Source organism: Uloborus diversus, chromosome 5, assembly GCF_026930045.1.
Source record: "Uloborus diversus isolate 005 chromosome 5, Udiv.v.3.1, whole genome shotgun sequence".
Taxonomy (NCBI): domain Eukaryota; kingdom Metazoa; phylum Arthropoda; class Arachnida; order Araneae; family Uloboridae; genus Uloborus; species Uloborus diversus.
In genome coordinates, this window is record NC_072735.1 from 25,309,716 (window position 1) to 25,322,038 (window position 12,323).

Consider the following 12,323-nt stretch of genomic DNA (forward strand, 5'->3'; position numbering starts at 1 on the left):
TTTTTTTAATTAGTGGAAAAATATTACAAGTTTGAGAAATTATTTCTTAAAAACATTTTATATGATTAAAGAAAACAAAAATTTTTGATTTCATTTTCTAAGTAGAAAAATATTACAAGTTTGAAAAAATACTGTTTTGAATCAAAAATCTGTTTTTGAAAGAAATATTCTTACAAGCTGGAATTTTTTTTTTTATAAGTTTGAAATGAAAAAGAAATTAATTCGAAACTACGAATTAAAATCTAAAATTTTGTTTGGAAAACCTGACATCAGGCTATTGTCGATCTATGTGCTTGATATTTGAGAAACGTGAACTAATTTTAATTGGTCAGAAACAGTGACATCACTTGAAAGACGTAGGCCAGGTGGTGAATAATACTAGCACGTGGGGTTTGTTATCTGTTATCGGTAAAGGGGTAGATAGCAATATTGATAAAGTCATTTTCTCAATTCGCCTCGGTGTGTGTGTGTGGACGATCCGAAGTGCTGTAGGACTACGGTAGTTTTTTTCAACAGCCGAGTTGATTTGCGATATCACGGCATGCGTTCTGAAAATCGACGATGAGCAGCCAGCCGTATGCAGCGATTTCAAATAAAACATGCGTGTAATTGTAATTTTGTGAGATTGAGTTATAATTAACAATCCACTTATTACAATTTCATTCACTGTTTTTAAATAACTTCGCGATAGCTGGTACTTGAGGGATTTCACCCCAAAAAGGTTAGTCTTTTGTACTTAATTTTAGTCAGTATTTAGCTATAACTTAATTTGTCAAAATTTAGATTAAGTTTCTTAATTTAACGTATAGCTGTCCATTTGAATGTATTGTTCGAAAAGGATAAAGACTAAAATAAATGATATCGATTTTGTTAAAGAAATTAGTTGTTAAAGTAAAATATTATTGGGAAAATGAAATAGCCAAAGTGATTCTAATTCATGAAGGTTGAAAATTTTGTTTTATTCTAACAAGAGTGCTTGTATGAAAAAAAAAATAATAATAATAATAAAGTAAAACACTATGCGATAAAATGACTAAGTTAAATACTAATCAAAAAAATAATTAATAGAGTTGATTAAATAAAATGTGATAAATTAAATGAAACTCTTGAAAAGCATATAAAGTGATGAAATGTAACTTGAGTGCGAAATTTGCTTACTGTAAAAAAATTAAATAAGTTGATTTTTTTTAAAATCGTGAAAATTTATTAATGATAAGTGTTAATTACTACTAAGAGTAAATTGATTGCAAGTTTTTAAAATAAATTAGTTGGATGAAAATTGTAGACCTGATAATGTTTCGAAAAATTTGTGGGTTCGATTCCTGTTACTAATTGTGAAAAATTTCTAAGTTTAAAAATAACGGGAAAAAAACCGATAAAGTAAAAACAAGCAAGAAAATGATTAAGTTAAATACTAAGCGATAAAATGACTAAGTTTAATACTAATCAAAAAATAATTAAATAAAATGTGATAAATTCAATAAAACTCTTGAAAAGCATATGTAGTGATAAAATGTGACTTGAGTGCGAAATTTGCTTACTGGAAAAAATTAAATAAGTTGATTTTTAAAATCCATGAAAATTTCTTAATGATAAGTGTTTATTAATGCTAAGAGTAAATTGATTCCAAGTTTTGAAATGAATTTCAGTAGAAGTTATTTTTCGGTAAGTCTATTTTTAAAATTTGCTGACATGAAGTTTTGATACTCGACTTATAATTTTAACATTTCTTGGGTACTTCATTGATGTTTAAATTTTTGTATTATGTGTTTTATTTTAGCGTAGGTAAAAATAATTAAATAAAAGTGAAATTTATAAATTGTAATGAAAATTCTGTTAATGAAATTGGTTGGTTGTAAAGTAATATTTTGGAAAAGCTGTAATGAATGATAAATAGTAAAACGCAGTAAGTAAAATAGTAAAGTATGGTAAAGTAAAATAAAATAGTCAGAGGGGATTTAATTCATGAAAGTTGAAAATTTTGTTTTATTCCATCAAGAGTGTTTGCATGAAAAAAAAATAAAGGAAAATATGATTAACTTAAATATCGATGATAAAAAAATAATTATTAGAGTTAATTAAATGAAATGCGATAAATTAAATGAAACTCATGAAAAGCATATGTAGTGATAAAATATAACTTGAGTGGGAAATTTGGTTACAGTAAAAAATTATTTAAGAAGATAATTTTTTAAAATTCATGAAAATATTTGATAGTGATAAGTGTTAATTAATACGAAAAGTAAATTGATTGTAGATTTTGGAAAATTAAATGGATAAATGTATAAAAATAATAACGTATGTGATAATTTAAAATAATAATAATGAAAAAGAATCAAAGACGATTAAATGAATCTAAATCGTAAATGAGTTGCTATTTTAGTAAACTCAAACTAGAGTGAAAAGCATTTTAGTAGGAACATGTTAAAATCTCTTGTGCTAAGAAAAATAAATAACTTTTAAGCATAATTTTGTAACTGGAATAAATGTATGATAAAATGATTAAGTTAAGTATTAATGAAAAAGTAATTATTAGAGTTAATTAAATGGTATGTGATAAATTCAATGAAACTCTTGAAACGTATATGCAGTGATGAAATGTAACTTGAGTGCGAAATTTGCTTACTGGAAAAAATTAATTAAGTTGATTTCTTAAAATCCGTAAAAATTTGTTAATGATAGGTGTTAATTACTACTAAGAGTAAATTGATTGCAAGTTTGACATGATTGCAAAAATTGAAGACATGATAATGTTTCGAAAAATTTGAGGTTTCAATTCCAGTCACTAATTGCGAAAAATTTCTAAGTTTAAAAATATCGGAAAAAAACGATAAAGTAAAAACAAGTGAGAAAATGATCAAACTCTAAAATATACTAAAAAAAAAAAAATCGAAATCACGAAAAAATAATCTAAGTCTGAAATGCTTGAAATTAGTTAAAGACTAAAAAGTTAAGAAAATAGTTAAAGACTGAAAATAATTGAAAAACGCTAAAATAGTGAAAAAAAATCAAAGTGCTAAATGACAGGAAAAAACGTCAAAGTTCAAAATGTGTGAAAGAATATTTAAGTTAATTATTTCTTCGAAAATTTAACAAGTAAGAAAAAATATTTTGTTGTATGAAAGTCAAAAAAAAAAATTAGTTAAGAAAATTATTTCTTCGAAATTTTTACAAGTTAGAAAAAATATTTGTCAATTTGACAAAGAAAAAAGAAATTAGTTAAGAAAATTTAACAAGTTAGAAAAAATAAAAATGATAAAGTTTGAAATGCATGAAAAAGAAAATCAAAGTTTAAAATAAATTTCAAGTCCACAAAGCATTGAACCAAATCTAAAATCTCGAATGGGTTGTATTTAAATAAATCTTTACTTAAGTGAAAACTTTGTTAATATGAAAAATAATAATAATGATGATAGTTTCAATTATGAGCTGAAATACAGTTAATGATATGCCATGATTAGTACTAAAGAGTGAATTAACTGATGGTTTTAAAATTAATTTAATTGTAATATTCGTTGTCATGGTACAGATTCACATTAAGACTGAAAGTGTAATGGAAAATATAGCATAGTGGTTAGCATACGTTTTTGCTAACTCAAAGTTTGGGTGTTCGATTCCCGACACTCTGTAAAATAAAAATAATTAAATTCGCAGAAATATTCTAAGTCCGGAAAAAAATATTCAAAGTTCCGATAGATGGCGGCATGAACGTTCTTAAAAGTTGCCATCCAAAAGTTAAAGCATAGCAACAAGTGTTGCCAACTGAAAACTAAAAAACTCTGGTTGTCATAACAACCAAAAACTTTGACGTTGCCATTCAAAAAGTGAAAAACCTCCTAGTCTTCTATGACTAGAAAAACGACAAAGTCCAAAAACGCGGGAAAATATCTAAAAACGCGCGAAAAACCTTCATAACCTTTCATGGTGCGAAAACGTAGCCGAGCGGAAGCGAGGAAGAGCGAAAACGTAGCCGAGCAAAAGCGAGGAAGAGCGAAAACGAGGAAGGGCGAAATCTCGGGAAAAAACCCTCGTCACCTTCTTCAAGATTCATGCGCAACCCCAAGGTCAGAGGGGGAGTGGGAGGCGGAGGGGGGGGTCGGCAGGGGGTGGAGGGGCAATGCATTGCCCGATTGCCCCTCCTGGCGTTCAACTGTCCTTTTTACACTACTCTTAAAAACCTACTATAGCCAAGCATGTGGCAAATTTATGGTCATTCATCAAGGACAAACTATCACAGAATAAAAATATTGGTGAGCTTTTGAGCACCGCTTACTTCAAAGCAGCTATAGTTGGAAATGCCGATAAAGGGTTTAAAGAATGAGGTATCGAGTCTCATACTTTTCTTGTTTTTTTTAGCGGACTATGACGTTGTTGGCTCTGAAACTGAATAATAGTGCTAATCCTCAGACCTTGGGAGTAGAAAAGCAACATATAAACCGTCCAGACGAAGCAGAAGTTATGGCAAATGCCGATTCCGATACACCAAAGAAGCATGTTAGTGTTTTTGATTTCAATGCATTGCTTAAAGCAACACAATGCGAATAACAAAAACTGAAGCTCAAACATTCTTACAAGCACACCCGTCAAAGAAATGTCAGAACAAGGAACAAAGCGGAAAAAAAGAATTATTTAAAAAAACAGGGAAAATAAGCTCGTGAAACTAAAAAGGGAGTAAAAAAAAAAACTCAGACCAAATTTCTGTAGGCCCAAGTCTATTAGTGCGGGCCCGTATTCATGCCAAGCAATGCAGTTGCAACAAATTCAAAGAATAGTGTTCTAAGATGTCTTACTTGGAAAGTGGAATTTTGAGACCCTCCAACAGAAGAATGGGTCCAGAGCTGTAAAAGCCAAGAGTGGTGGCATGAGGAATGTTCCAATCACGAAAATGGTATTTTTATTTGTGTCTATTTTAGCTGCAGAACTTAACACTTGAACATTACGCTACAACGCATTACGCTTAATTTGATACTTAGTAAGATGTTAAAACACAGTTATCATGTGTAAAACTAGGTAACATATTCAAAACATAAAATATGTTCTACCTTTTTCAACGTTGTCATCTTGCCCCTAGGTTAAAGTCATCTTGCCCCAGTACTGGGGCAAGATGACGATTTGTTAAGGTTATGAAAAAATAAAAATATCCTTCGTTATTTTTATTTGAAAAATTAAATGGCAATATATTTAATACTACAAAGAACTACTCTAACAGCTCATATAAAATTAATTTTTCTATCCTTAAAAATAAATCAATAAACCACGAAAATTGTTAGCATAGTCATCTTGCCACGGTCTCCCCTACTTGGACAACCGAGCCTCGCTCGGTTTTAAAAGAATTATTTTTTGTCAATTCGTGTTTTTCTAAGATTCGATTCTTTTTCAAATGTACTTGAAAAGCATCACGTTAACGTAATATTAAGGTTCTCGCCAGTCGTTGGATATGCTTCCGAGAAACGAGAGATATACATGTAAACACTTCATCAGCATTATAATCATCATTTCAGCAATAAGAAGCCTACTTCTGAATATAGGCTTCCTTAGGTGGATGTCTGTGGGGGAGAGAAAGTTCTGAGCTGATTGTGTATAAATATTTAGCGCACGATATTACCAAAAAAGTAGTTTTTAATAGGGATGTGTCGAGCGGATCGAAAAGAACGAATCTTTAAAATGAATGAAAACGTTCGTTCACCTAAAAAACGATCGACCGTTCTTTTGAACGGAGAGAAGTTTGGAACATTTTTATTGATGCACTTATGAGGAAATCCCCCCCCCCCCCCTTTGAGCTACATTCATCTTCAAATTTTTGACTCTCAATCAATCTCAAAATTCCATGGGAACCATGACCTCTCCCTAAACCTTGTGATTGTAGGAATTTTTTTAAACAGAAAAAAAGAAAGAAAATATTATGAGGCGATAGCAAAATTTTACTCATGTGTTTTACTTTCCAAGAAAATTAGGTCTTAGTTGGGAGAGAATTTTTTTCCCTCTCCTCGAAACAGAACTATAATTTCCAAAAATTTTGGTTCTATCATTCTCATCATTCCTTGATTTCAAGTATAGACATTTGGACGATCTCTAAATACTGCTGTCTTCAGAGTACACCTATTGATCACGAGACCAAGTGAGCCTAAATTTGCTTTTCTATGGCTTTAATTTCGAAATTTTCTTAGGGAGAGCCACCTTTTCCATGCTGCTCCACAAATGGCACGAAAGGTAACTAAAAATTGCATTTTAGGAGTTAACTGTATTTACTAGCTAGTGAAATATCTAATTGAATAATTAAAACGGTGTTTTTATTTTAGATTTTGATAGGCATACGGGCAGAGGACTGAATGTATAAAAATGTGTTTTGCGTAAAAAAACAGATCAGAGTAGAGGAGGGGGCTGTAGTGGGATCTTACATAGACTATGAAAATCATTCTCAGTTATAAATAGTTCACTTTCGAGGGTTTTGCAGTCGTAAAGCAAATTTCTCCATATACGACGATTATTTTCTCGGTGTTTCTAAAACTCATGGTAAAATCTCCCAAAATTTTTGTTAATTTGACAAAAAGTTAACTCGGAGCCCTTTCGAAGAAGCTATTCCGTCAAATACGGGGAACATTTCGTGAGATTTGCGCATGCGTTACAGGTTCCAGACGCCACACGTTTCGTGGTGAATATCGTTGCCTCAAAGTAACAGCAAGCCCGGCTCTATAAATTTTGGGCCCCCCTGCAACAAAATCTGTAGGGCCTTCCCCAAAGGCTAGCAGTGTATATATTTGCAGCGTTAATATATTTCAGTGCTTATTTCTTTTATTTTTTTTCCTTCAATTTCTTGGACCGTTGTGCCCTTTAAGGACGCATACGACCCCCCCTCCCCCCCACACTGCGGGGTCTGTGGGTACGCAGATCCGGGTTTAGGCAACAGTATCTTAACTGTAATTCCCTGGGTTTCGATGTCTTACTGTTGCTCTGAGATGACAATATGCTCTCTAAGCATCGGAACGACTAAGGATCACGTGCCTGCGACGCCAGGTAGGCCTGAGATGGTGAAGTGTGAAGCCACTATAAATAGGGGAATCCAAAGAGTTTTGAAAACCTAATAATAATTATTGAGCTATTTGCAGCAAAGGGATGCGGTTTGCCCAGGAATACTCAGAAACACGGGGGATTTTTTTAAATGAGAAACAAAATTTTATGCTACATAGTTACATTTTTGTGTAACAGATGGCGCTAAGGTTTTATAAAGAGTACAATCTTATCACGTGTGAAAAAAGCAAACGAGTTAACTGCATATTATCTACGAGGCACTCTGGAAAATATTTTGTTTAATTTAAGGAAAGCTTTAACACAAGCAATTTCCGAAAATTCTAGAAACTGAATATAAAACGAATGTCGATAAAAGTTTATCTTTAACTGATGTGTTAAAACTTGAAGTAAAACTGTTGCGAAAATGAAGAATTGGCAAAAACGGCCAGCAATCTCTCCAGATCTTACACCTAGAGACTTCTGGTTGTGGGGATATTTAAAGTGAAATGTGTATAGAGATTGTTCTTGTTAAAATAAGCTATACCTCACCATGTATCAGTTATTCCATCTGAGACGTTTTTAAACTCTGTAGACGGTGTTTTCCATCATCTGACGGTTTTGATTCTTAATGATGGATGGATTTTGGGTTATCTTTTGTCCAAAAATGTAATCCCAATAGATATTTTTTTTCCATGAAAACTAAAATTCCCCTCTCGTTTCTGAGCATTTCCTGTGCAAACCACATCGTTTTAATGTAAAAAATGTCAACAACTACAAGATTTGATAACGTCTACTGTCTCTTGGATCAAATCACCCTCTGTATATAGTGCATCTAGAGAGATATAGAGGAACCTATTCTTCAAAACTGAGTCTTTACTGACGTTTGCTTGAACGCCTTCGATTTGTCTGCTAAAATGCGAATCATGATAAAATGTGTTCTTTACAAAAACCGCAAGCTCATAAGTTTTAGGAGTTTTTAAGCAGCGTAAAAGTAAAATAAACTAGCTTCTACTAAAATTTATGCTAATCACTCTATTGCAAAAAGTATTACGTACTTCTCCCTTTTGGGAGCTATACTTGGCACACTTTATTCTTGGTGATTCTTTTTCTTTTTTTTCTTTGCTTCCATATTCCGTCAAATTACATAGAAATTGCTTGTTTGGCAAATTCCATGCATTATTAATGAATTTTGAAAGTCAAAATAAGCTCCATTAAAAGGAAAAATAATCCACCAAATGATTATCAAATTAAGCTATTAAAAATAAAATCTTCCTATTGAGAAAAACAAGCTATTAAATAACATGACAAGTTCCATTAAAATAATTTGCTACTTAAGTAAAACAACTTCAAAACTCAATCAAAATGTAAAATAGTCTGCAAAAAAATATAGCGTCATTAAGAAAAAAAAAAAAAAGAAGAAGAAAAAGAAATCCATTAAAAGAAAAATCATAGAAAAGGGAGCAAATGTGGTGTCGACGTAAACGATATTTTTCTATTAGGGATAGTTTGGAAAGTTAACTAGTCACCAAGTTCTACTAAACCATAGTAGTTAAGTCGAGCTCTTCCTATCGTCTGATGCTTAAACGATTCCAGTTGTTAAAATAAGAGAGAGAAAAGTCGGTTTGCGTTGCCTATAACAGTTATTGGCATTGCACCAATATATGAAATTATTGTGCCAATCTCTTCTTTCAACTAAACGTAAATGAGCTCGTCCAAGGTTAAGAACCTTTTTACCACAGTCACACGATATCTGTGCATCATGTACCAAATATTATTTTCACTTTCAAAACATTCACCTGATTAAACTGTAATCCAACACTTTGGGAGAATGAGTAAACGTTCAAAGCCATTTTCCCGTTCTCCAACTCCCCGCTGGATCCGTAGCTTGATTTCTCGCCCCGCACGCCTTCCGGACTTCGCTGTCGGGGCTCGTGCTGAAATTCTAGAGGGGCTAGAAACTTTTCTCCAAACTCACGACGAGTCATCTGTTTCAGATCTGAACACAGGCCTGGAACTCCGAGGCATTTCTGTGCCCAAGCTTTGCGATACGCATGCGCAAAAGTAAACAGAGAGTGCAGGGACTGCAAAAATCTGAAAATAAAGTAGTAAATAAAGTATATATATATATATATATATATATATATATATATATATATATATATATATATATATATATATATATATATATATATATATATATATATATATATAGTATAGTTTGTCACTCTGATAAGTTGAGCTACGGCATTTACAATGTTTACCTCTGTTTCGGGGTAATGGGGTTGTTCCCTTCAGTCAAAAGTACCCCTTTTAGTCACTGAAGTTGATAGAATGAGCACAAAAAAATAATAATAATAATAATAATAATAATAATAATGATGATATGGACCGAAAAAATGCTTTCATTTCCAAACAGTTATTTTTTAATTAATTTTTTAAAACGTCTGATTGTTCAAACAAGGCGTGGTCTTTATGACGTCACAAATGATCTACTTCGACGCATTCCTAATGCGCGCTAAATGTTTATGCTTGCTGTGTACCGCATTTCCACGTTATGAGAATTCAGGAGCGAATTAAATATTTCGCTCTGCGCTTGCTATCAATCATATCTTTTCCACTTAATTTGAGTAAAGAAGTGAATTAAATATTGTGCTAATGGAAACACTGTATGGCAGTTCATCATTTGTGATGTCATGCGCAGAAGCGTAAAAAATGAAATTGAATCTGCGCGCCAATTTGAATATTTTTTTAAAAATAGTAAAGTTTGTTAAATTATTTTAGAAATGGTCAAATCCTATGTTTTTAAGCATGCTCTTTCAGAAAAAAATATTTTTAAAATTTTGAAAACGACCCCATTGGAACTGAGTTGAGTTTGATCACTTTTGTAGCAATTTTTTAAAAATATTCCAACTCAAATCCGCGCCAATAACACATATCTTTTTCACTGAACTCCCCACAAACAGGTAAACACCATCTAGGATCCATAGCCGCACTATAAAGATAGGAATTAATAGAATACATAAGAAGAAAAAACGAACGAATATTACCTGGAAGTTCTCATTAAAACATCTGTAGGATTATTTTTCAGCAACAGATTGTCACAAGTGACCAAATTGTAGGAGTTCAGACTTCTGTATCCAGGAACTTTACAATTTTTCTGGAACATAGCATATTCAATGAAGAAGCGATCGTTCGCGTCATTAGTAGATGCCAAGTCACCCAATTTCTGCCAGTAATCTTCAAACGGGGCAATGTCTTTAGGAAATGGCGCAAGTGAATATATTTGCTTTCCATTGATCATGTTCCCCAGGGTGAGAAGCTTGGCGAAGGGTGGCATCTGAGCAAAAAGCCACTGAAGACGAGAGAGGCTATTGGGAGATTCTCCATAAGCCTGAATGACTATTTCAGAAAGCTTGCTGGGACCTAGAGGATGAAATAAAAAGTACCATATAATGTGTGAATTAGCATTAGCGAAATAAATAAATTAATTAATTAATAAAAATAAGTAAATAAAACGTCGTCCAAACCGAATGCGGCTAAAATAATCAAACGTCTACTTACCTGACTAAATTATTCTGAACTGTAAAATCTATGCAGTTCAGGCTAATTTTAAACTACTATTTTTCTATTTTAAACAGCTCTACTCATACTTAAATAGTTTTATTGCATTTTTTGGTCTAAAACGGAAGACACACTTCTAAACTATTGTATAGTTACCGAAAATTAAAAAATACTAATTACTAACCTATTTTAAATTAATTATTAGCCTTAGTGGCCTTAATTTAGGTTAACTTTGAGCCGCGTCAGAAATGGAATGCAAAATCCGTGGATTATCTGTTAAAAAAAGTAAAATTAATGAGATATGGATTACATGTGATTCTTTTTCTCAACAACAACGCATTTTACGTCAATATTTACAGTAGAATTCACAAATCGAGATCATTTCCGCTGCCTGTATGTTGTTTATTTTACATAGCTCTTACGCGATTCGGGCTATGTAAAATAAACAACTTACAGTTACGGACGAAGCCTTCATTAGCACAAGATTAGACCGTATGCTCCTTTGTCTTTAAGTAATTTGGGTACTATAATTACAAGTTCAAGAAGAAATCATTAATTTTTAGATTAATTTTGATTATACCTTAAAAGTTATTACTTCTTCATGTTTTTGATTTGGTTGCTAAAATTGTATGTTATATTAAAACTTCGTTCTTTTTACATAGTATTATCCACGGATTATATGCCGCCGCGGATTATAGGAAGATTTTGTTTCCTTCAGGCCGATTTTAGGACCTGCGGATTGTACGCCGCCGTGGATAATATACAGAAAAATACGGTAACTGATTTCGATAAAATTACAGTGCCACTTCAAGGCCGCTAAAAAGGAATTTTAAATGTTTAAAAACTATCCCCGTCGGTACTACACAATCGTGAGATTTCTATCATTTATCATATTACAGTAGACTCCCGATTATCCGGACTAATGTGGCAGATTGGATGTCCGGATAACAAAAAATCCGAATAGAGAGAGAGAGAGGGGACGGAGTTCCATCTTCTAACTCCATCCCCTACTTAATTCAAAACACATGTAATTACATATTTTAGATAAATAACAAAAGCAGAAGTAGTACTTAATGTTTTATTTAACAGAGAAGTGTCATGTGCAAAAGTGACCGCGAAACAGCTTTGAACTATTGTGCCACCGTGTTATTGGGGGATCAGAAGGCATAGAGGTTGCGGACAGGGGGTAGAAAAAGAAAAACATTTTAGTATTCTTTGTTTTCCCCATGGACTTCCATGACTAGTTTTACAAATGACCTATTTCAAACATTCTTTACTAGGCCGGATAGTACGGAGTCCGGATAGTCGCGAGCCGGATAATCAGGAGTAGGCTATACTTAGAAAATTACAATGTAGAAAGAGCACTTCCAACAACTTAAAAAATAGATTCCGAAACAGTAAATTCAGAATTTTGGAATGATGCAATTATCTGCGTACAACATTGCTAGTTTTTTACTTCCTTTTACAAAAAGGAAGTGTTTTATTCGCGAAAAAATTTTCACTCAAAAATCGGCCTTAATTTCCATTTTGCTCACCCCCGAATGAATGTTGATTTTATTTTTCAATCTGACCACACGTGGATATATGCCTAGGAACGTAAAGACACCCGAAATATCCATTTTGACGATCCCCGAGTTAATTACAACGAGTTTTCTCGTGACGTCTGTACGTATGTATCTGCGTATGAGCGTTTGTGTGTATGTATGTCGCATTACTCAAGAACGGAATGTCCTAGAAAGTTGAAATTTGATACT

At 32.6% G+C, this 12,323-nt stretch overlaps 1 protein-coding gene across 1 annotated transcript in view; it reads right to left on the bottom strand.

Annotated features, from left to right (window-relative positions):
* The window catches only part of LOC129222515 (uncharacterized), a 300,099-nt gene that overhangs the window by 104,071 nt on the left and 183,705 nt on the right, over window positions 1-12,323 (bottom strand). Inside the window, exons 7-8 of the mRNA XM_054857026.1 lie at window positions 10,056-10,431; window positions 8,805-9,099 (exon numbers count right to left, since the gene is read on the bottom strand). Of these exons, the coding sequence (XP_054713001.1) occupies window positions 8,805-9,099; window positions 10,056-10,431 (671 nt within the window). The remainder of the gene's footprint in view (window positions 1-8,804; window positions 9,100-10,055; window positions 10,432-12,323) is intronic.